At 37.2% G+C, this 22,732-nt stretch overlaps 1 protein-coding gene across 1 annotated transcript in view; it reads left to right on the forward strand.

Annotated features, from left to right (window-relative positions):
- RNF145 (ring finger protein 145) overlaps positions 1 to 22,732 on the forward strand; it is a 55,638-nt gene that overhangs the window by 11,075 nt on the left and 21,831 nt on the right. The window contains exons 3-5 of the mRNA XM_057729956.1: positions 2,112 to 2,220; positions 13,507 to 13,598; positions 20,901 to 21,136. Of these exons, the coding sequence (XP_057585939.1) occupies positions 2,112 to 2,220; positions 13,507 to 13,598; positions 20,901 to 21,136 (437 nt within the window). The remainder of the gene's footprint in view (positions 1 to 2,111; positions 2,221 to 13,506; positions 13,599 to 20,900; positions 21,137 to 22,732) is intronic.

The raw sequence follows: 22,732 nt of genomic DNA on the forward strand, positions 1-22,732 counted from the left end.
CATTTTTAAATGCTGCCAGTCTTGCTTTTTAATTACAAGTTACTGTTGGGTTAGCTTCAGCGTTATCCATTTAGTTGTGTTCTGTTTGGATAATCCTGTAGTGTGAATAGTGATGCATATTTGCATCAGCAATAGTTTTGTATTTTTCAAATAATTAGGTTATGTATACATAAGATGGAAGAGGATGGGAAGAGACAAAGAAAAATAGTAGTTAGTATCAATATATTATATTACAGAGCAGATTAGGATGGGGCATAGGGACTGGAAAGGAGGGGTAACAAATGAGAGAATACTCAGTGGGACTAGGTGATAACAGGTGACTCAGAGTGAATGGGATTTAGGAGAGTGAAAGAGGGTGAGGTGAGCTAGCTTGTTCAGGAAGGAGGAAGGGAGCTCAGTTTGTACTCATTGTATATGAGAACATTTAAGTGGAGTATATCTCAGGCATCATAAGCTATGAGATGTCTACTTAGAATAGGAAGTGATTAAGATTTTTTGCTTATGTAGTACGTTCTCAGAACTATTGTTGTATTATCTAGAATGCTATATTTGAAGCAAGAAAATAGATTCTTTGAGCTAGATACTTTATATAGAGAATAGAAGTTGTTTAGAACTAAATTTCCTATGTTCATTTGAGAGGGTGAAAAGAAAGTAGAGAGGAGGATTTAGAGGGTAAAAGGAAATCCACGTCACAGAGCCAGAGGATAACAGTTTTGAGGGTAGTTTCTTCAAATGCTGAGACAAGGATAAACAGAAGTCTTAGATTTGACATGTAGGTAACTGTTGACTTCCAAGCTTCTTTTTGTTTTTGAACTGACAAGGGAAAGTTTATTGTAGTTACTTGTTTGGGATATTGTTGATCTTGTTTTTTTGTTTGTTTTTTAAGCTCTTTATTGGAATATAATTGCTTTACACTGTTGTGCCAGTTTTTGCTGTACACCAAAGTGAATCAGCTGTATTTATACATATATTTCCATATCCCCTCCCTCCCATGACTCCCTCCCACCCTCCCTATCCCAGCCCTCTTAAGTCATCACCCATCATTGAATTGATCTCCCTCTGTTAGCAGCAGCTTCGCCACTAGCTATCTGTTTTACATTTGGTAGTGTATATATGTCAGTGCTACTCTCACTTTGTCCCAGCTTTCCCTTCACCCTGCCACCCCTCCACCCATTTCTTCAAGTCTGTTCTTTACATCTGCATCTTTATTCTTGCCCTGTCACTGGGTTCATCAGTACCATTTTTGTAGATTCCGTATATGTGAGTTAGCATATGATATTTGTTTTTCTCTTTCTGGCTTACTTCGCTCTGTATGACAGTCTCTAGGTCCATCCACCTCAGTACAAATAACTCAATTTCATTCCTTTTTATGGCTGAGTAATATTCCATTATATATATATGTGTGTGTGTGTGTGTATGCCACATCCAAGTTTCTTTAGAGAAAAGAAGGGGGGGTTGTAGAGGATCTAAGATTGTAAAGGGTAAAGATGGAATAATAGTTAGAAAATAGAAGCTTTGGTACAGATAATTTATAACATTTGTCAGTAGAGTGAGAAAAACAGGTAATAAGAAAAGGAAAAATCAGTGTGGAGAGAAGTTTTTCTTTAAGACTGGGGAGAAGAGCCCTGCACATCCTTTGCAAAGAGAGGTGAGGATGATGTCAGGGCAATGATTGAAGATACGGGAGGTAGAGGGTCTTTTGGAGTTGGAAAAATAAGATCTGAGTCACACGCAAGGCACAGTCGTAGAGAGGGACAGGAAGACACTCAGTTCTTCCTCTGGGACTAGAGAATGAGAGAATTGGTGTAGAAGAAATAAGGAGACAAGGAAAGGTAGATGATGAGAGAAATCCTCTTGTACCTTTGTATGATACATTCGATTATAAAGTAGAAAAATCTACAAAGGAAGTGAAAAATGCTTTATACTTTTAATAGAAAAATCCATACTAATTTTACTGTGCTAAACTTGCTTTGGTAGTGAAGTAAAATCCTCAAAGTTATTGAAACCTAACTGGGAAGTAATTTACTTCAGGTTCCTTTTATGAGTGTAATTAACTAGAAGACTAAATTAGAATTGAATTTTATTTATATCTCTCTTAACTTCTACTACAGGTTATATCTTAAGTGTAGTGCTACTAACCTTGCCCAGGCAGCATCTGGTTCAGCTTTACCTATATTTTTTGACTGCTCTGCTCCTCTATGCTGGACATCAAATCTCCAGGTAAGAATGTGACCCATTTTTGAAATGTATGACTAAATTTAAAGTTTTTCTTTACCAATAAAATACTTTTCATGAACACCATTAAGAAGCTGAGGCTTTGGTAGGTATCCAAAACAGATATTTCTTGATACTTGTTTTCTAAATAAATATTATACAGGATTAATAGCTGGGGTTATGTCTTAAATTTTATTTCTGCTTTTAAAAACAATCTTACTATAAATGGGCCTTAAGGGTATGTTTACAAAGATACCCATGAGCTTTTCTACATTACCTGAGAAAATATCCAGAGACAGGCTATAGGAACTGTTTGACAATTATGGATTTCATTACTTTCATCTTTTTAGGAAGTTGGTTTGTGATGCATGAGAATCAGCATAAGGTGCAACCATGTATATGGTGGACAGTTGATATAAATTATTTCATGAGGTTAATTGTATAGCTCAGAAGTTCTGCCTCTTTAGAAATATTGTCTGTTTGTCTTGGTCTGCTGGTCCTAAATTTTAAGACTCTGTCTGCCAATGAATATGAGCTTCCTACTTTGAAGCAATATGAAAATACAGGTGTGCCAAAAGCCACACAGAAAATGTCATGGGGTAGAATAAATTTTGTGGTTATAATATTTCTTTTGCTTTGATTAGAATGTATAACTGTAGCAAAATGTCCTCCTAATTCTAAGAAGAGTGGCAGTAACTGCATATAGCACAAGATATAATTTTCTAGAGGTTTGAAACACAGATTTTGGTGTAGGTTTGAAATGTAACCTTAGAAATAGCATTTTTACATTACTAGAATTGAATGGTTGACTTCTAAAAAACCTTTTTTTCCCCTCTGATTATAAAATTATACTGTTCGCTAAAGGCAGTTTTTGGGAAAAGGCAGTAGCAATCACCTGAAATTATACCACCCTGAGATAGACCTGTTAAAATTATGTTATTTCCTTCCAGTTTTTTAATACTTTCCACTTTTCACCACTTCAGTGGATTCAAAAGAGTGAACATTACTAACAGTCACTGACTCTTGGTTCCTTTTGTTGAAGCAGGACCTCCATTTTCCTTGTTTTCATCTAGTTATTTCTTGAAGGCCCCAAAGTATTTCCCAGAAACTCAGTCTTCTCACATTCCTCTCCTCTGTTCCTATCTGATTGATTTCCTCTGCTAGAAATGGTACCTGGAGAGTGGTGTCTTACTCTTTAACTTCTGCTGCCTATCCTTGCCCAGGGTATGTCCTTGGATGTCAGAATTGCAAAATACGGAGCTGCAAGAACAGGGCTGCATTTTTGTAATTGTCACAGTGTTTCAAATCAAGCTGCTTTACTCTCAAGTGGAAACACTGACTTTTCTAATTTTGTGTCACACAAGTATGTTCCTGTGTCTTAGCCTCCTTCACGGGAACAACATGAGCCTTTTCCTATAGCATCTTTCTCCATAGAGCCAAGACTAGGAGTCCAAGGACTGGCACTGACTCAGGCAACAGGATGTCCCTCCCATCCCAGGACCCCCAGCTTCAACCCCTGACACGGTCTATTTCTGGGGCCTTACCCAGACACAAGCTCAAGGTGAAGATACTTCCCTATCTTAATTTACTCATTTTTAAACAAAAGTGATGTCTATGGAGTATAATGCAGTAGTTAGAGTTTGGGCTCCTGAGTTACCATTTTAGTGTGTAAATGAGTGCTTGGACACCTAAGGAAAAATGGATGGGGATTGGATAGGTTCAGGTCCATTTTCCTTACTTACTACTCTTTAACCTAGTGTCACTTATCAAAAAGTTGCATCTCAGTTTCTTCACCTGTAAAATGCTGATAATATTTTAAGGGGCTATCATAAAGATTCATTAAGATTAAGCATGTAAAACTCTTAGCACAATTTCTGACGTATCATAAGTGCTCAGTGAATTTTAACTTTCTTATGTCTTGTTTTATGCAGCCATGTTTTGTGAGCATTTTTCTGTGTTGTTAGTCTTTAAAAAATGATTTTTTTTATTGCAGGATATTCCATGGTATAGCTATATAATGATAGATTTTTAGAGTTGATAGGATTTTGATGATCGATCAAAGAAATCTGAACATTGAAGATAGAGCTATTAAAATTGTTACTTTTATTATTATAATTCTGGGTGAAAAAACAGTGAACCAGCACATTCCCCTCATGGTTTTTGGTTTCCATGCGGTTTAGTGATGTAGTGGTGGCTGAAAACTTTTAGCTATATTTTTATCTGCAGTATTATCCTCCAGGCTTTTCTAGAGAGGTTGAAATTCTGTTATATAGAGATAAAGGGAACCCTGACAGTGTCAGAAATAAATAAAAGCCTTCTTTGACCCTTCTTTGGCAGTTTTGACTTTTTACTTTTAGTTTATGGGAATATTTTTTTCTAATATTTAAAGTTTGTTTTCATTATCAGAAAATTTATATTTATTTTAAACAGTAAAAAGAATTGTAATAAAATTTTACAGTGTGCAAAAACATTTCTTGTTTTTTATTTCATCTTGATCCTTTTTAAAATCCTTTGATATTTACAGATGAAAAACTGAAATGGGCAAACATTGAGGAAGGGATGATCCCAGACTTTAACTTGAATCCAGGTTTTCTGACTCCTAGTTCAGTCTTCTTAGGGAGATAGCATGGTTAGTGGAAAGAAAATTAGTTTAAAAATCAGTAGGGTATGAAATAGTTTCCCTACTTAGTAAATATATTACCATGGCAAGTTGATTCTTTGAAACTCTAAAGTAAGACAATGCCTATCTTATGGAGTTAGTTTTATTAAACTAACAGATTTCAAGATAATGGCATATTTTAGTATTTCTCTTTTTAATATAATTTACACCACATGGTGCTGTCTCAAAAAGGTTAGCAAAGATGTGTTAATCCTTGAATTAGTAATAAAATGTCACATTTAATAAATATTGAGTCTTGAAAATTGTCTCATTTATAGACTGTTAAGCCTGGATGTTTTAGTTTAATAAGCGTAAAGGTTCATATTTCATGTGGCAGCTTCATAAACAAGTATCTTTTAAAAAAATAGCAGCTTTATTAAGATATAATTCACATACCTAAAGAGTACAGCTCAGTGGTTTTGAATACATTCACAGAACTGTGTAAATCATCACCACGACCAATTTTAGAACATTTTTATCTCCAAAAAGACACCCTGTACCCGTCAGTAGTCACATCAGTCCCCTTCTCCCAGGATTATGCACGTCAGTCTGTTTTCTGTCTTCATGGATTGGCTTATTCTGGACATTTCATATACATGGAATTGTATAGTACGTGATCCTTTGTGCCTAGCTTCTTTCACTTAGCATATTTTCAAGGTTCATCCATGTTGTAGCATGTATCAGTACTTCATTTTTCTGTCCAAATCATATTTTGTTATATGAATATAATACATTTTGTTTATCCATTCAGCCATTGATGGACATTTGAGTTGTTTCTGCTTTTTGGCTGTTACAAATAACAGTGTGAACATTTGTGGTTTTTGTGCAGGTGTACTTTTTTTTTTTGCGGAGGGTGGTTGCATATACCTTGGAGTGGAATTGCTGGATCACATAGTATCTATGTTTAAACTTTTGAGGAACTACCAGACTATTTTGTAAAGTGGCTGCACTATTACATTTCCACCAGCAGTGTATGAGGGTTCCAGTTTCTCCACATCCTTGCTAATACTTGTTAATATCTGTCTTTTTCAGTGTAGCCATCATAGTAAGTGTGGAGTGATGTTTCATTGTGCTTTTGATTTGCATTTCTCTGATGGCTAATGATGTTGAGCATGTTTTCATGTGTTCATTAACCATTTGTAAATTTTCCTTGGAGAAATGTTTATTCATATCCTTTGCCCATTGTTTAATTGGGTTGTCTTTTTAAAAAAATTGAATTGTAGGAATTCCGTATATATTCTAGGTACAAGTGCCTTATCAGTTATGATTTGCAAATATTTTCCAGCATTCACTCCAGTTTAGTTTTATCAAGGTAGAGTGTAGTATGGTCCTGAGAGGGAAAGTCAGTATTTGGATAATTTAAATAAATAATTTGATACTTCAAAAATTGGCTGTAGAAAAAGACATTTATAAGCATTAATTCCTTAAATCAAAAATATCATAAACTCTTGAAAAGCTGGGTCTCTTTTCTTTAATTCACATACAGGCATACCTTGTTTTTTGGGGATTCGCTTTATTGTGATTTGCAGATATTGCATTTTTTACCAATTGAAGGTTTGTGGCAACCCTTCATTAAGCAAGTCTGTTGTTGCCATTTTTCTAACAGCATTTGCTCATGTCATATCTCTGTCACATTTTGGTAATTCTTGCAGTATTTGAAACTTTTTCATTATTATTATATTTGTTATGGTGATCTGTGATCAGTGACCTTCGATGTTGCTATTGTGATTATTTTAGGTTACCACAAACCGCACCCATATAAGATGGCAAGCGTTATAGAATGCTCTGTGTGCTCCGACTGCTCCACTGACTGGCTGTTCCCCCATCTCTCTCCCTCTCCTTGGGCTCCCCATTCCCTGAGACACAATAATAATGAAAGCAGGCCAATTAATAAGCCGCCAGTGACTTCTTAAGTGTTTAAGTAAAAGGAAGAGTCATGCCTCTCACTTTAAGTCAAAAGCTAGAAATGATTAAACTCAATGAGGAAGTCACGTTGAAAGCTGAGATAGGCCAAAGCTAGGCCTCTTGTGCCAAACACTTAGCCCACTTGTGAATATAAAGGAAAAGTTCTTGAGGGAACATAAAGTGTTGCTTCAGTGAACACATGAATGATAAGAAAGCCAAACAGCCTTATTACTCACGTGGAGAAAATCTTAGTGTTCTGGATAGAAGATCAAACCAGCCACAACATTCCCTTAAACCAAAGCCTAGTCCAAAGCAAGGCCCTGACTCTTCAATTCCGCGAAGGCTGAGAGAGGTGAGGAAGCTGCCTGAGAAAAGTTTGAAGCTAGCAGAGGTTGATTCATGAGGTTTAAGGAAAGAAGCCATCTTCATCATGTGAAAGTACAAGGTTAAGCAAGTACTGATGTAGAAGCTGCAACAGGTTATCCAGAAGATCTAGCTAAGATCATTAATGAAGGTGGCTACACTAAAGAACAGATTTTCAGTGTAGATAAAATAGTGTTATATTTATAAGGAAGAAGATGTGGTCTAGAACTTTTATACCTAGAGAGGATAAGCCAGTGCCTGGCTTCAAAGCTTCAAAGGACTCTTAGGGGTTAATGCAGCTGGTGACTTTAAGTTGAAGCCAGTGCTCATTGACTATTATGAAAATCCTAGGACCCTTAAGAATTATGCTAAAATCTACTCTGCCTGTGTTCTATAAATGGAACAGCAAAACCTGGATGACAGCATAACTATTTACAGCATTGTTTACTGAATATTTTAAGCCCACTGTTGAGACCTGCTGCTCTGAAAAAGATTCCTTTCAAAATATTACTGATCATTGACAATGCATTTGGTTGCCCAAGAGCTCTGTCAGAGATGTATAACAAAATTGAATGTTTTCATGCCTGCTGATATAACATCCTTTCTGCAGCCCATGGATCAAGGACTAATTTTGATTTTGATTTTCGAGTCTTATTTAAGAAATATATCTCATAAGGCTGTAGCTGCTGAAGATAGTGATTCCTCTAATGGATCTGGGCAAAGTAAATTGAAAACCTTTTGGAAAGAATTCACCATTCTAGATGCCATTAAAAACATTTGTGATTCATGGGAGGAAGTCAAAATACCAACATTAACAGGAGTTTGGAGGATGATTCCAGCCTTCATGGTTGACTTTGAGGGGTTCAGGTCCTCAGTGGAGGAAGTCACTGCAGCTGTGGTGGAAATAGCAAGAGAACTAGGATTAGAAGTGGAGCCTGAAGATGTGACTGAATTGCTGCAATTTCACAACAAAAATTTTAACAGATGAGAAGTTGCTTCCTATGGATGAGCAAAGAAAGTGGTTTCTTGAGATGGAATTTACTCCTGGTGAAGATGCTGTGAAGAGTCTTGAAATGACAACAAAGGATTTAGAATATTATGTATTAACATAAACTTAATTGATAAAGCAGCAACAGGGTTTGAGAGAATTGACTAATTTTGAAAGAAGTTTTACTGCTGGTAAAATGCTGTCAGACAGCATTGCATTGCTACAGAGAAATCCTTCATGAAAGGAAGAGTCAGTCAGTGTGGCGGTACACTTTTTTTTTTTTTTTTTGCTGTGTGCAGGCTTTCTTTAGTTGTGGTGAGTGGGGGCTACTCTTCATTGTGGTGCATGGGCTGCTCATTGCTGTGGCTTCTCTTGTTGTGGAGCATGGGCTCTAGACGTGTGGGCTTCAGTAGTTGCAGCACATGGGCTCAATAGTTGTGGCTCACGGGCTCTAAAGCTCAGGCTCAATAGTTGTGGCGCACGGGCTTAGTTGCTCCGCAGCGTGTGGGATCTTCCTGGAGCAGGGATCGAACCTGTGTCCCCTGCATTGATAGGCAGATTCTTAACCACTGTGCCACCTAGGAAGCCCCTACACTTCATTCTTATTTTAGGAAATTGCCACAGTCACCCCAGCCTTCAGCAACCACCACTCTGATCAGTCAGCAGCCAGCAACATCGATGCAGGACCCTCTATCAGCAAAAAGATTATGGCTCGCTGAAGGCACAGACGATGGTTAGCATTTTTTAGCAACAAAGTATTTTTTAATTAAGGTATATACATTTATATTTTTAGACATCTCTGCTATTGCCTACTTAATAGACTATAGCGTAAAGATAACTTTTATATGTACTGGGAAACCAAAAAATTCATATGATCCGCTTTATTGTGGTATTCACTTTATTGTGGTGGTCTGGAACTGAACCCTCAGTATCTCCAAGGCATGCGTTCACTCATAATAAAGCTGATTCTCCTTAAGTGAATAAAACTTGTTTAGAATATGTTTATAAAATAGATATAACTTGGGGCGCTGCGGTCGAGGCCGCAGCGGCGGCGCGCGCGGGCGGCGGGAGCGGGGCCACCGGCATGGACGTCTCGGGGCAGGAGACCGACTGGCGGAGCACCGCCTTCCGGCAGAAGCTGGTCAGCCAAATCGAGGACTCCATGAGGAAGGCTGGCGTGGCCCACAGTAAATCCAGCAAGGACATGGAGAGCCACGTGTTCCTCAAGGCCAAGACCCGGCAAAAGATTACATATTTCCAGTGGAAGAGCTGTATCACGAGGTGGGAAGTTTCATTTCCGGCCCATTCCCTGATACCGCTGGGGATTTTATAGTCACTCTGCAGCATTTGTATTTGCACATATAAAGCAAATATACGCGGGCTTCCCTGGTGGCGCAGTCGTTAAGAATCTGCCTGCCAGTGCAGGGGACATGGGTTCGATTCCTGGGCCGGGGAGGATCCCACATGCCGCGGAGCAACTAAACCTGTGCACCACAACTACGAGCCTGTGCTCTAGAGCCCATGAACCACAGCTATTGAGCCTGCATGCCACAACGACTGAAGCCTGCGCGCCTAGAGTCCGTGCTTCGCAGCAAGAGAAGCCACTGCAATGAGAAGCGCATGCACCGCAGCGAAGAGTAGCCCCCACTCGCCACAACCAGAGAAGGCCCGCTCGCGGCAACCAAGACCCAATGCAGCCAATACGGATAAATAAATAAATGAATGAAAAAAAAAAAAAAGATATAACTTGCAGTTCAGAAAAATTAAACTTTAGAAAATCTATGGCCTCAGCTCAGTTAGTATGAACATTTAATATTACTATTTTGATTGAACTCATTAGGATTTGAAAAATGTCAGGTTCTTTAATACTTAAAATTCTAAACTATGCTTTTCGTTTTAAGTGATCTAAGGAATGTATTTTCCAGTATCAGTCCTACTTTAAAATTGAGATTATGCCGAACTACAAGGAAAAAAAGAGAAACTGTACAAAGTGACATGACCATTCCTGTGAGAGTGTTTTCATGGTTTACATCCACAGTGAAGTATTTTTCTCTAAAATTTTAAACTTCATTATTCTTAAATGCCTTGTGTTATTGTTAGGTTTATGAACCAATGTATCAAATTTGTACGTGTATGACTTAAGAGCCCATGGGTTTCAAATGATAAAAGTGTACTCTTTTTCATCCTTGTCTTGGGTGTGTAACTATGATTTCAAATGTAAAACTTTCCCAAGAGTTACTTACTGTGTCAATACAGATAACTAGCTCCATTTTATGAAAGCCTGTGTAATTCAGAGCTATAGATGAGGGTTTCTCTCTTTCGGAACTGTTAGCATTTTGGGCTTTGTCATTCTTTGCTGTGGGGCAGTCGTGTGCATTACAGGATGTTAACAACACCCTGTCTCTGTGAACAGATTGCAGAGTACCCCTTTCTCACAATTGTGATACAGGAAAGTACCTCCAATTGCCAAATGTTGTCACCTGGGGAACAAGTTTTTTCCAGCTGTGAACTACTGCTGTTAGATAAAGGAACTGTAGAATGAATTTTATCATTATATACTCAACTTTTAATTTTGACAGAAGTAAAATTGACCCATTTCAGTGTGTGATATATTTTCTTCTTTTGAACATTATCAAATCCAGGCACTAAATATTTAGTAGGTGGTCAGAAAGAAGCTGAAGAGAGAAATCAGGGTGGCCGTGTGGCAAAGATTTAAATAATGAAACCCTGCGCAAATGAACTATTCAGTTGCTAGTACAGCACTTAAGGTGTGGTAGGTACTCAAATCCCAGTGTTTGAACATCTCAAGGGAATTCCATTGGTGGTCCAGTGGTTAGGATTCTGCTCTTCCTGGTTTTGGAACTAAGATCCTGCATGCTGCACTGTGTGCAGCCAAAAACAAGAAAGAAGAAAATTCTCAGTATCTGGGGTCTCTTAAATTGAGCAGTGCCTTTTGTGTGCACATATTGTGAAAGATAACTTGGAGGGCCTCACCACTTTGTTCTGTGTACAAATAGATTAGGTTTCTTTGGAATTACTATTGTTTGAAAGTTTTAATTGGCCGGAATGTACAGATGGTTCCTAGGTTGTTCAGTGACCCAGCCAGGTTGTTTAAGAGACTTAGAAATAAAGGTCTTTAATCAGCTGATGAATTGATAAGCTCCTAGGTTTTGTTATTCTTATTTATTTTTTATAACTTGCATGCTTCTCTTTATAGCAAGAATTTTTCCTATTGTAAGCTATCCTTAGGGTTCTTTTTATACATCTTACACATGCCTTCTGCCCCAAAACAGGGCCTAGCAGTGTGCTAGCAACATAGGTATACAGCAGATTCTTTTTGAGTTAGAATAAAAAGGTATAGAGAATGTTAATGTTCCTTTGAAGTTTTGTTACGTGAAATTAGAATTTAAGGTAAAGGACTAAAGAAAAACAAAGAGGCTTTTAAAAAGAGGGTAAACTAACATAGGCTAGGAGGTAATACAAAACAATTAGCAAATGTCTCAGTGATAAGAAATTCTTGATAATGTTGACTTTGTTGAGTTTATTATGAAACACCAATAATATGGCAAAAGCAAACATGTGAGAGAAAACATGGCAGGGAATCCAACTCTCTCCTCTCCTCCCCTAGCCCCTCTCTATGAGAGAGCTCCTGGGACTGAGGTCCTTCTTAGAGATAGTGCTCTTTTACCCCCCCTTTTTTATTGAGGTGAAATTCACATAATAAAATTAACCTTTTAAGTTGAACAGTTCAGTGGTATATAGTACGTTCATGATGTGCAATCCTCATCATTGTCTAATTCCAAAACATTTTCATCGCCCCCGAATAAAGCCTGCCTACCCCAAGTAGTCCTTTCCCTCCCTCCCTCCCTCAGCCCCTGCAAACACCAGTCTGCTTTCCGTCTTTATGGGTTGTCCCTGGCCTCTTTTTATTCTTTTATTTTTTAATTTAATTTTATTTTTTTTAAGTCTTTATTGGATTTGTTGAAATATTGCTTCTGCTTTATGTTTTGGTCCTTTGACCGTGAGGCATGTGGCATCTTAGTTTCCTGTCCAGGGATCAAACCTGCTCCCCGTGCATTGGAAGGCGAAGTCTTAACCACTGGACCGCCAGGGAGGTCCCACCTGGCCTCTTTTTAACCTGGATCTATTTGAGAGGGATATGCTATGGCCAAAAAGAAATTATTTAGCTTTAAAGTAGTTAGGTAGTACTGCGACTCAGCTCTAGATCTCTTTTAAATACAAATTTCTTTAATAGCATTTTCAAAGACTTCCTAAATATAAAAGGTATTTATGTGTGTGTTTTATTTTAGACTTCATAACTCTCTTAATTCTTTAACTTTCTATCTTAAAGCTACATAAAATATAATAATTATATTGATGGTTTCCTATACTAATCTAGTAAACAGATATTTATATATAATTTGCATGTGCAGCATTTGTATGTCTCTACATTAAAACACAATTTCAACCACTGACCTTCTGAAGCAGATAATTCTTTGTTCTGGGAGCTGTCCTGTGCATTGTAGAATGTTTTGGCAGCATCTTGGCTTAGCTGCCAGTAGCATCCCTCCATCCTTTCAAGTTGTGGTGACTAAAAAATGTCTCCAGACGTTGCAGAATATCCCCTCAGGGGCAAAATCACCCCTGGTTGACAACCACTGCATTAGAATCATTCCTCTTGAGAATTTGGCTTTCTCTTTCAATAGAGAGAGACTATTAATACGTTATTTGTTAGAAATAATCCTCATAGAGTTATAGAGGAGAATTGCTAAATCACCCAAGGAGCTTAGTCATTCATTGATTTTTATAAGTGTTCCCAAAACTGCTTTAAATTTTTTATTTTAGTTTTTAATTTTGATTTTTGGCAGTATCCTCCTCACTGATTATGTAAGGGTCATTTCTTGTTTGACTGTATTATGCTAGAGGAATTCAACTTGATTGGGACAAAACTTTGGGGGAAAGAAGATGGGAGGGATGATGGAAGCTAGCCAAAAGAGGGGAAACTTTATGTAATAGTATTAGGTATTATCGGTTAAGTAATAAGGTCGAGAGGTGGCATCTCAACTGGCTTTTTCCTGGGCATAAATTATTTAATAAGGTCATGGGAAGAAAGAAAATCCCACAGAGTGGAGCTTTGACTGCTTCTCTACACAGTAAAATTCATTTTCGGTAAATTCTGTTTCCATTGCATGGACGAAGGAGGTGAAGGCCGTTCCCTCTGTAATTATTTGTACCTAAATTTTTCCTTAGTATAGTTGCGGAGAGAGGTGTTATTAACATAATATACTTTTTATAAGAATGCTGTGCTTTAGCTCTTTCTCTCTCCCATATGTGCTTGTAACTTATCTAATACATTCTTATCATTTTACTTATTTAGGGACTACGTTAGGAGTGAACTGGAGTCCGCTTACGAAGGACCAATGTATTTAGAACCTCTCTCCATGAATCGGTTTACTACAGCCTTAATAGGTAAGTATTATAGAAGAATTAAAAGTGTATGTAGGAACCAACCAATCTTAATTACTATCTTATAAAATTGCTTCATACTTAATACAAAAAATTGGAAAACTCAAAATTATTCATGATGACTTTTTCAAAACACAGCCATTGTTAAATGTTATATTTTCTCATTAGTCTTTTTCTCTCATACATAGGTGTTTCTTATTTTCATGTTTGTGATCCTATATAGCCTGTAGTTGCTTGTGTTTTTTAAAGGTAATATAAGTATTTGGTAAGATTAATTTTAAAATAAAGCTAATAGTTACTTTGTAAAGTTAAAATGAAATATGTAACATCTTAATGTTGTTTACTGTTGTTGAAAGCCATTATCCTATAGTCAAAAATAAAGTGCCAGAAACATCAAGAACTTGAGACATCATTGCAGTATTCAGCAGAATGTTTAAAATGGAAGTGTTGGCTAGGACCCCAAAACAATATAGATACAGTCCAAAGTGAAATACTAGACCCTGCTATGCCAAAGTTGCAAAAAAGGAAGTGAGAGAAAACTTGTATGTGATTCTTAAACTCACCCATGTAGAGGGTGATAAGAGGTTGAATGTTGGAATTTGAAGGAGGATTTCTTTAGAGAGCTGTTTTCTCTAAAATACCTCCCCAGCCCTTCTCATTTAGAGAATTTAGTGGTAGACCATTTGGAGACTCATGTGTTCTTTTGTGGCTTACTGGGGATACTACAGACTGGTGTCTGCCTAGGTCTGCAATATCTAAAGCTGCACCATCCAAAACAAGGCACATGTGGTTTGTGAGCCCTTGAAATGTGACTCGTCCAAATTAAGATATACTGTAGTATAAAACACACCCAATTTCTCAAACTTATTACAAAAAAGATGCAGAATATCATGTTAATTTTATAACGTAGATTGAATATCTATGTGATAATGTTTGGGATATATTAGGTTAAATAAAATATAATATTAATTAATTTTACCTTTTTTTTTTAGCTTTTGTAAAATGATGCTACCAGAATATTAAACATTATGTATAGGGCTTGTATTATAATTCTAATCTGATATAAAGGCCAATAGTGGGTTGGCTGGCTGTTGAGTTTCTGGCTGTGGAGTGAAAATGTCTTGCGGAGTTCTCCTGTATCATCTAAGCTGTGTAGGCAAAGAATGTTAGTTTCCTGTGGACTAGATGAGGGCCGCAGGAGTCAATGGAGTTTTCTTAGGTCCTTCCAAGAGGTTCCTTAAAAGGATGAGAAGACTCCAACAGGGATTGAACCTCTAGATTCCCAGGAGCTGAGGAGAGGAGGTACATAAGAAGCATCAAGGGTACTACAGGTGAGAGATCGCTAGTGATGGGAACAATCAGAAAAACTCTTAAAAATGCCCAGGAAAAAGGAGATCCGTTTTAAATACCCCAACTGCAGGGAGCACCAACACCATGTCGTTTGTAAGAAAATCGTCCAGTAAGAATTTTCTACTTCCTTCCCTGTCCTTCCCTGTCTACTTCAATCATGGGTAAGTCAGGAAGAGAATGGGATCGTGCTTGGCAGAGAAAGAGGAAGAAGCTTGCTGTAACCTCTCCACTCCCTCTCACAATTGCAGATTTTCTGTGATCCCATAGGAGACCTCAGCTGGAGTAAAGGAAAACCTTCAACTTTAAGTCAGTTTCAAAGTTTTGTTTGTTATTAGATCGTGTAACCTGTTTGGGGACTTGCTTTAGGGGCAGGATCACACTCAGTTCACAGAGTAGCTTTTAAGACAGTGGGACAGAAAAATAGTGTTGCTTTATGGCTGTACCATGAGTTGGTATATTCAATAGTGGTAACATCCAAGTATGAAAATATTTGCTAGGTTAGAAAACTCATAAAGTCTTCTGTGATGGTTGCAATTTAGTATAAATCTGTATATTTCCTTAAACTTTTCCTGTCAGTGGTTATGATGATGTGTTTACTCAACTAAGATTCAATTAATTGGAAATAAAACAAAATCTATAAATTATTAAGTAGCATTTTTTCTTTAGACTTTGATTTTAAAGTAGCTTTCTACTCCTTTTCTTCTATTTCACTAATGAACTTCTAATGCAAAACTAAGTGATTTGAATATGCCATCATTTCTTAGGATTACAGACTTCTTGGAGATAGTTCTTACAGTGAAATCCTGAAATCCAAAGAGTACATTGTGATTTTGATTTATTCAGAATTGTCAGTTGGAATAGGCACATCAGGTTAAACAACTTCCTATTCTTCTGCAGTTATAGGAAAGATTTCCACTAACAATATGACTCCTTCCTTCCTTTCACTTAAATAAGAGGAATAATCTTCTCTTAAAGAGAATCATAGCATATGAGTCATACCCTTCTGTGAAAGAAGATAAATGAAGCCTGTAACCCCAGAGCTGAACACTGAATGTGCTGGCCTGGACTTATGGGAATTTTTAGAGCTTAGAGGAAATTTACATCATGCTGAACAAGGAAATTTAAATATGATAGCTATGAGGACAGTGAAAGTAAGACATGCCAGAATGAAAATTCCTAATCATTCCTGATAGTAAAGCATTTCCACTAAGTGTTTTATTTCTTTTAGAGTTTTAGCTAATTTTTTAATCAAAGAAATATATGTACTTTTAAAAGTCAAGAAATACCACAGTTTTATGATGAAAACTGGCAGTTTTCTGTACCACTCCTCTCTACTCTCAGGTATCATTCCCCAGAGGACTCTCTCCTTCCAACTCACCATAATTTTTCCCTGCTGTTTTCTCTTTCGTCTCTTTCTGGAAATCCTCTTAATTAGATTAAGATTCCTCCCATATTGAGCCCCTAACTTTCTTACTGTTCCATTTTCCTTTTTCTCTCTGTCTCTTTCTTTGTCTTTTGCTTTACTTTCTGAGATTTCCCAACTTTATCTCCAACCCTGTTGTTGTTGTTGTTATATATTTTAATATCCTGGAGTTTTTCTTTCTGTTGTGACAGTCTTTTATTTTATTTTTTTTTTTTTTAATGGCGCACGGGCTTAGTTGCTCCGTGGCATGTGGAATCTTCCCAGAGGAGGGCTCGAACCCATGTCTCCTGCCTTGGCAGGCGGATTCTTTACCACTGCGCCACCTAGGAAGTCCTGTGACAGTCTTTTAAATTTCTTAGCTATGTTATTTACTTTGAAGCTTTCTTTTGTTCCTTGCATTCTCTCCATTTCCTCTGAGAATTTTTTTGTTTTTCCTATTTGTTTTGGTCTTTGCCTTACCTGGGGCAGCAGTATTTCTTAAGCCTGGATTAGAATCACCTGGTTATATTAAATAAAAAATTATAAATACTGATGGCTAGATCCCATCTGAGGCTGATAAACCATAGGTTTTACTTAAATTTCCTTGTGTGATCATATGTATTAGTGAGTTATTAAGTTGTCGATTGGAATCTCTTTAAGGCTTACCAGTGGGTATGTTTCACAGTTGGTGTTCAAGTGGGACTGGCTGTTTTGGGGAGGATCCCTAAGTGTGCGTATTTGTAGGTCTTTTCACTTGGACTTGGGTCAGTTTCCCTAAAGAGGAATCTTTCTGTCTCCTTTGGGGGGGCTGGTGTCAGTGACGAGAGCTGGGTGGCAATAAACATGGCAGCAGTGTTTGGAGATCTAGAGAGATCTCATCTTTCTGGGTGCAGACTTCCATTTTAATCTCCTCTTTTCATATGGGCACTGCACCTCACCTCTGCCCTGGGCTGTGCATGGTGTCCAGGAGCCTGTTTCAGCCTCTCCAGAGAGCAAAACTTCAGTCTTCTTCCCAGGATGGGAAAAGAGTAGTGGCCTGATAGTTGTTTTCTAGTCCCTAAAATTTTTTTGACTTACCTTACTAGGTGGCCTCTCTTCTCAGTTCAGTTTTCTTTTTCTTTTTTTTTTTTTTTTTGAGGGTAGAAAGTGAGATTTATTGAGTACACTGCAAGGGAGCAGTGGGGGAGACCCAGAGGGGGTCTGCACTGGGGGAGTGAAACTGGGCTTCTTTTATGGTCCCCTCTCGTCACCCTTGGGTTAATGTTCCGCCCATATGGTGGTTAGGGCTGGGTGTGTCGTAGCTCTATCTGCCTGGAATGCCAACTGCTTGTGACCGCTGGTAATTTCCATTTGGCAAGAGTAAAATTGTCTTATCCTAAAAGGACCTCCCCAGCCTAAGATGGCTGTTCTGTTGTTAAGCTCCACATTTCCCCTCTGACAGATCAGCAGAGTTAAATCATTGACATCTGGGCAATGACATCATCTCGGGCTACTTTCTGCTGAGAAGGGGTGGCATTGGGTCCCAGTTCACTTTGCTGGTCAGCCATGGGTCTGTGGGATTCTGTGTAAATAGAAATTTTGGGAGGCCTGTTCAAGAGTAGTCAACTCTATTGATTCTAGAGGTTGGAATCCTTGTCTTGTCACCATTTGTAGCTTGATGGAATGAAGTTAGTTTAGTAGCAAGTTGTTTGAAGTACTTGGAGATGTTGGTGGATCAGGATGGAAAGAGAAAAGGGGATCTCACAGTGTGCCTGGATTTGCCCCTGACGAGCTGCTGCTACTGAATGCGCCAGGCATTGGGAGTGAGAAGTCCTAAGGCTAGGGCCAAAGGACACTGCCACCCGATCAGGCAGGGACAGTCAGTAAATATGGGACCGGGCTTTAGGTCTGCTGAAGATCCAGGACGTGCAGTCCCTGGTCTCCAGGGACCTTAAACCATCAGCAGTGTTGAAGAGGAGAAAAGACTTTCCAGAAGGTACCCCTTAGGGCCACAGTGAGTTGGAGTACCATCCCAGAGGCCTTCGGGTCCCACCGAGGAGTAGCCCTGACCGGGGACCTTCAATTGCCCCAAGTCAGTAGGCTGATTGCTATGTATTGGAAGACAGATTAGAAAAGGCAGAGAGAGGAGAGACAGGCACTCCCCATATGGGCCACCAAAATGCCATGGACTGCAGCAATGGGTCCAGCAATGTGGATGGTAAAAGAATTTACTGAGACAGAAGTGAGGGTAGAAAGTGAGATTTATTGAGTACACTGCAAGGGAGCAGAAGGTGAGACCAAGAGGAGGGGTCTGCCTCAGTTTTCTTTATTATTAGGAGTTTTTCTCTTCTTTAATGCCTTGGTGAATGTTTTTCATGTGATTCGAATATCAGTTCTTTAAAGGCTAAAATTAATACTTTGTGGGGAAAATACCACGTATGTTACATACAGCATAATAGATTGTTAATAAATTTTCAGCTTTGTATAAAAATGGTTGCTTTTTTTAATTCTGACAATAATATGGATAGAACACAAATTAAAATCTAAAAATATTGTTTTGCTTTTCATTGGCAAGAAGGAAGAGAATTTTGATTCTTAAATTAATTTGGAAGACAACATGTTCAGGAATTTCTAAGAAATTCTGAGAGTAGCAATAAGAGGAGACTTGTCCAGTCAATGAAGTGGAATAGTGTGTATTGTCATCAGAGTAGGTCACTGAAAAAAAAAAGGCAAGTTCCAACACAAAGACAAATCTACAGAAGATTTTGAAGTATACCAAAGTGGCATTTCAAATTAATGAGAAAAAGAATTGGATGATTCTAGGAGCTAGTTTTGAGACAACTGACCACACATCTGGAAAAACAAACTTAGATCTTTACTTTTTATCTTATTCTAAAATAATTTCCAAATATATTAATTTTCAAATTAAAGAAAAAAAGAAAATATAGGTGATTACATGTATAATCTTGAGTGGGGAGAGCCATGTAATTTACCATGGCACCAGAAGTAGAAACCATTAAGGAAAAGATTGGCAGGTTTGACTCTTTGTAATAAAACCTTCTATACTATAAGAGAAAAATGTTATTAAAATATTCAAGTGACAGATTGGGGAAATACAATTATATGATTAAGGAGGTTAATATCTTGATCAAACACAGAAGTCTGCATATCTAGTAGAAGCATAGGCAAAGAATGTGAACAAGCATTTTGCCAAATAATTGCAAATATTTTTATATATTACGTTGGCCAAAAAGTTTGTACTTTTTGGCCAACTCAGTACTTATTGGTAATGTTTTGGCCAACTCAGTACTTATTGGTAATGTTCATTGCTACTGGTAATCGACAAAATACAGATTTTAAAAAATCTTAGGAAATATTCCTTGCCCTTACCTTTCTTATTTTCACTGTTGGCAGGTAGGTGGGAAAATGAGCAGCCTGTACACTGGGTGTTTTGTTTCCATAGAGAGGGCACTTGACAGTATGTGTCAAAAGCATTAAAAATTTTTTCTTCTGGCTCAGTAATCCCACCTGTAGGAATTTAGGCTAAGCAAATATTAGAAAATGTGCTCCAAGTATTTTATATAAGGATGTCATAAATGTACAAGCTTATTCATAACAAAGCATTTTATAATTATGAGATACTTGAAAATAGCCAAATGCTAATATTATGTCATATGTGTTCAATTTTTTTCACTAAAAAAAAACAACAAAGCCCCTATTTACTTGTTTATTTGAGAGATACATGCATAATATGTAGTAAATGAAGAAAGCTGATTGTATGTACACTATAATCTCCTTTATATAAAACATTTGTGTATATTCACATGCATAGAATAAATCTGAAAAGGTAACAAATAATATGAATAACTTTGAGCACCCCTAAGTTTCAGATAAAATGCTAAGGCTTTACATGCAGTACTTTATTTAATGAACCCAAGACATTAATAGTGGTACCTTTGTGTGACAGGATTGTAGGAGATTGAGGCTTTTTTTTTCCTTTTTACTTCTAGTTCGTAACTTTTTTATAATCCTCTGTGAGAAGAACTTGTTGTTTAAACTTTTCAGTTTTAACTTCTCATTATTGAGTCATTTGGGAAGGCTTGCATGGTCCTATAAAAGCAATTAAAGATTGAAAACCTCAGAATAAATCTTGTCACAGCATGATCTTGGACAAGTAACTGTGTCTCTTGGATTTTATACTTCTAGACCAGAACAATTAAATATTGAGGGCCTTTGTAAAAGGAACTTAATATATTTAGTTGTAACTGAATTATTATTGTTCAAATTAGACATTTAAAAAAATCGCCATATTATATATGCCATCTGGAATGTGATCAAGACCAGTGGATATTTGTACTGCTTTTTTCAAATCAATCCTAGGGACTGGGTGCTTAAAATTCACAAAACATGTGAATATGTAGTTATGGTCAGATGAAGTTAAAATGTGATTTAAAATATTATCTAAGAGATCCTAATTAAACTTCAAAAGCTGTGTCATGATTATTGACAGAGTTCTGTTCTTATTTTGTGAATACCAAATCTCAAAATGAAATTTGTTCTCCCCCCTATTTTAGGTCAGTTGGTGGTGTGTACTTTATGCTCCTGTGTCATGAAAACGAAGCAGATTTGGCTCTTTTCAGCTCACATGCTTCCTCTGCTAGCACGCCTCTGCCTTGTTCCTCTGGAAACAATTGTTATCATCAACAAATTTGCTATGATTTTTACTGGATTGGAAGTTCTCTATTTTCTTGGGTCTAACCTTCTAGTACCCTATAACCTTGCCAAGTCTGCATACAGAGAGTTGGTTCAGGTAAGACTGTGTAGATAAAATTCTACATAAATAATAAGTATATTAAAGATTTAGTTCACTTTTATTTCATGGTCATGGTAACATTATGTTTGACAGTTTCAAAATAGTAACTATTTTCAACCTAATTAGGAGCATCTGCAATTCTTTATTAAGTTCTATTGAAAAGCAGTAAAGTGAAGTACGTGCTTCTTTGGAAGCAGACAGTCTGGGTTTCACTCTAATGCTGCTATTTACTAGCTATGTAACCTGGGGTTAGTCACTTAAGTTCACGTATCTGTAAAGTGGATATAGTAATAACTGTTGTAATTAACGCATAGGGTAGCTGTGAGATGTGAATGAGCTCAGTGCCAGGTAGATGATGTTCAGTGGTAACTACTATCACGAAGACAAGAATGATGTAGAATTGAATTCCTAGAGGTCAACCTCTTTTTTTCCTGATTATACTCCTACTGTGAGTACAGTTTTTTCCTTACATTTGTTTAATTTATTTAGACTGAGAAGTTAAATAGTTCTGGGCTATTATATGACAGATTTCATTTAGATGTGGTGCTTGGACTGATTTTGCCAACATAATATGCTTCTATCTCTCCTACTTTTTCAGCCTTTGCTCTCAAACAGATTTTTCCAGGCACAAACAGTAGGTATTCTGGAGATAAATAGTTCTATCTGATTTAATTAGTAAGTTTCAGTATATAAGATAGGTCTTAAAACTGACATTGATACAGAGTATTAAAATGGGCATTCTCTTCTACCTCTTTACTGTGTGCATGACCTTAAGGTACAAGAAGCTTTCAGATTGGTCAAACTGATACTACCAAGTGAATCCTTTCCTTATTATTGTTGTGGCCCCAGGGGCAGATTTCCCAGAAAAATTACCTAAGCTCTTGGTCTTACCCTGATTCTACTGATTTCCTTATCTTATATAATGATGAACTTGAGCAATTTTCCTGAAAGTAGATCTTCCAGATAAGATGACGTTATTTTCACACTCTCATTGAACAGTTTCTTCATGGGGAAGGTTGTTGTATTCAGAGTCAGAATGACAAATGTATGTATTTTTTATTTATGTATAACCCTAGTTTGTAAGAGGCAGTAGATATTCAGTAAATATTACTTGGATACTAAGTAACTGTTTATTTAATCACCATAAGGACAAAGCCTCCATTTTTCAGTGTCATGTTTATCTTCTTGTTGTCATAAGATTCTTGTATCACAAGGTGTTGTAGTTGAAAATAAAGTATAGGTTATGAAATTTGTGACTGGGAAAGAATTGGATAGGCAAGAAATGGAAACTGTTAGGTCATTTAGTGGTCTCTTTCTTGAATGGAAAGAAGGAAAAGTACTCTATCTCTCAGTGATTAGTTTGCTGCTAATAATTTTACAGCTAACTGGACAATTTCCTTTTTCTTTCAATATTTTGTTTGGGGGAAAATAGGGGTTTATCTTGACTCAGTTTTAGAAAAAACATTTGATTTGCAGATGAAAAAATGTAAATTTAGAATAACCTGCAAGTTGATATATTTTCATTTAAGGTCTTTATAGTTTTCAAAACAGTCTAGTGTCACATTGAGCATTCCGGCAAGACCAGTTGGCTGC

Source organism: Hippopotamus amphibius, chromosome 1, assembly GCF_030028045.1.
Source record: "Hippopotamus amphibius kiboko isolate mHipAmp2 chromosome 1, mHipAmp2.hap2, whole genome shotgun sequence".
NCBI classification, from domain to species: domain Eukaryota; kingdom Metazoa; phylum Chordata; class Mammalia; order Artiodactyla; family Hippopotamidae; genus Hippopotamus; species Hippopotamus amphibius.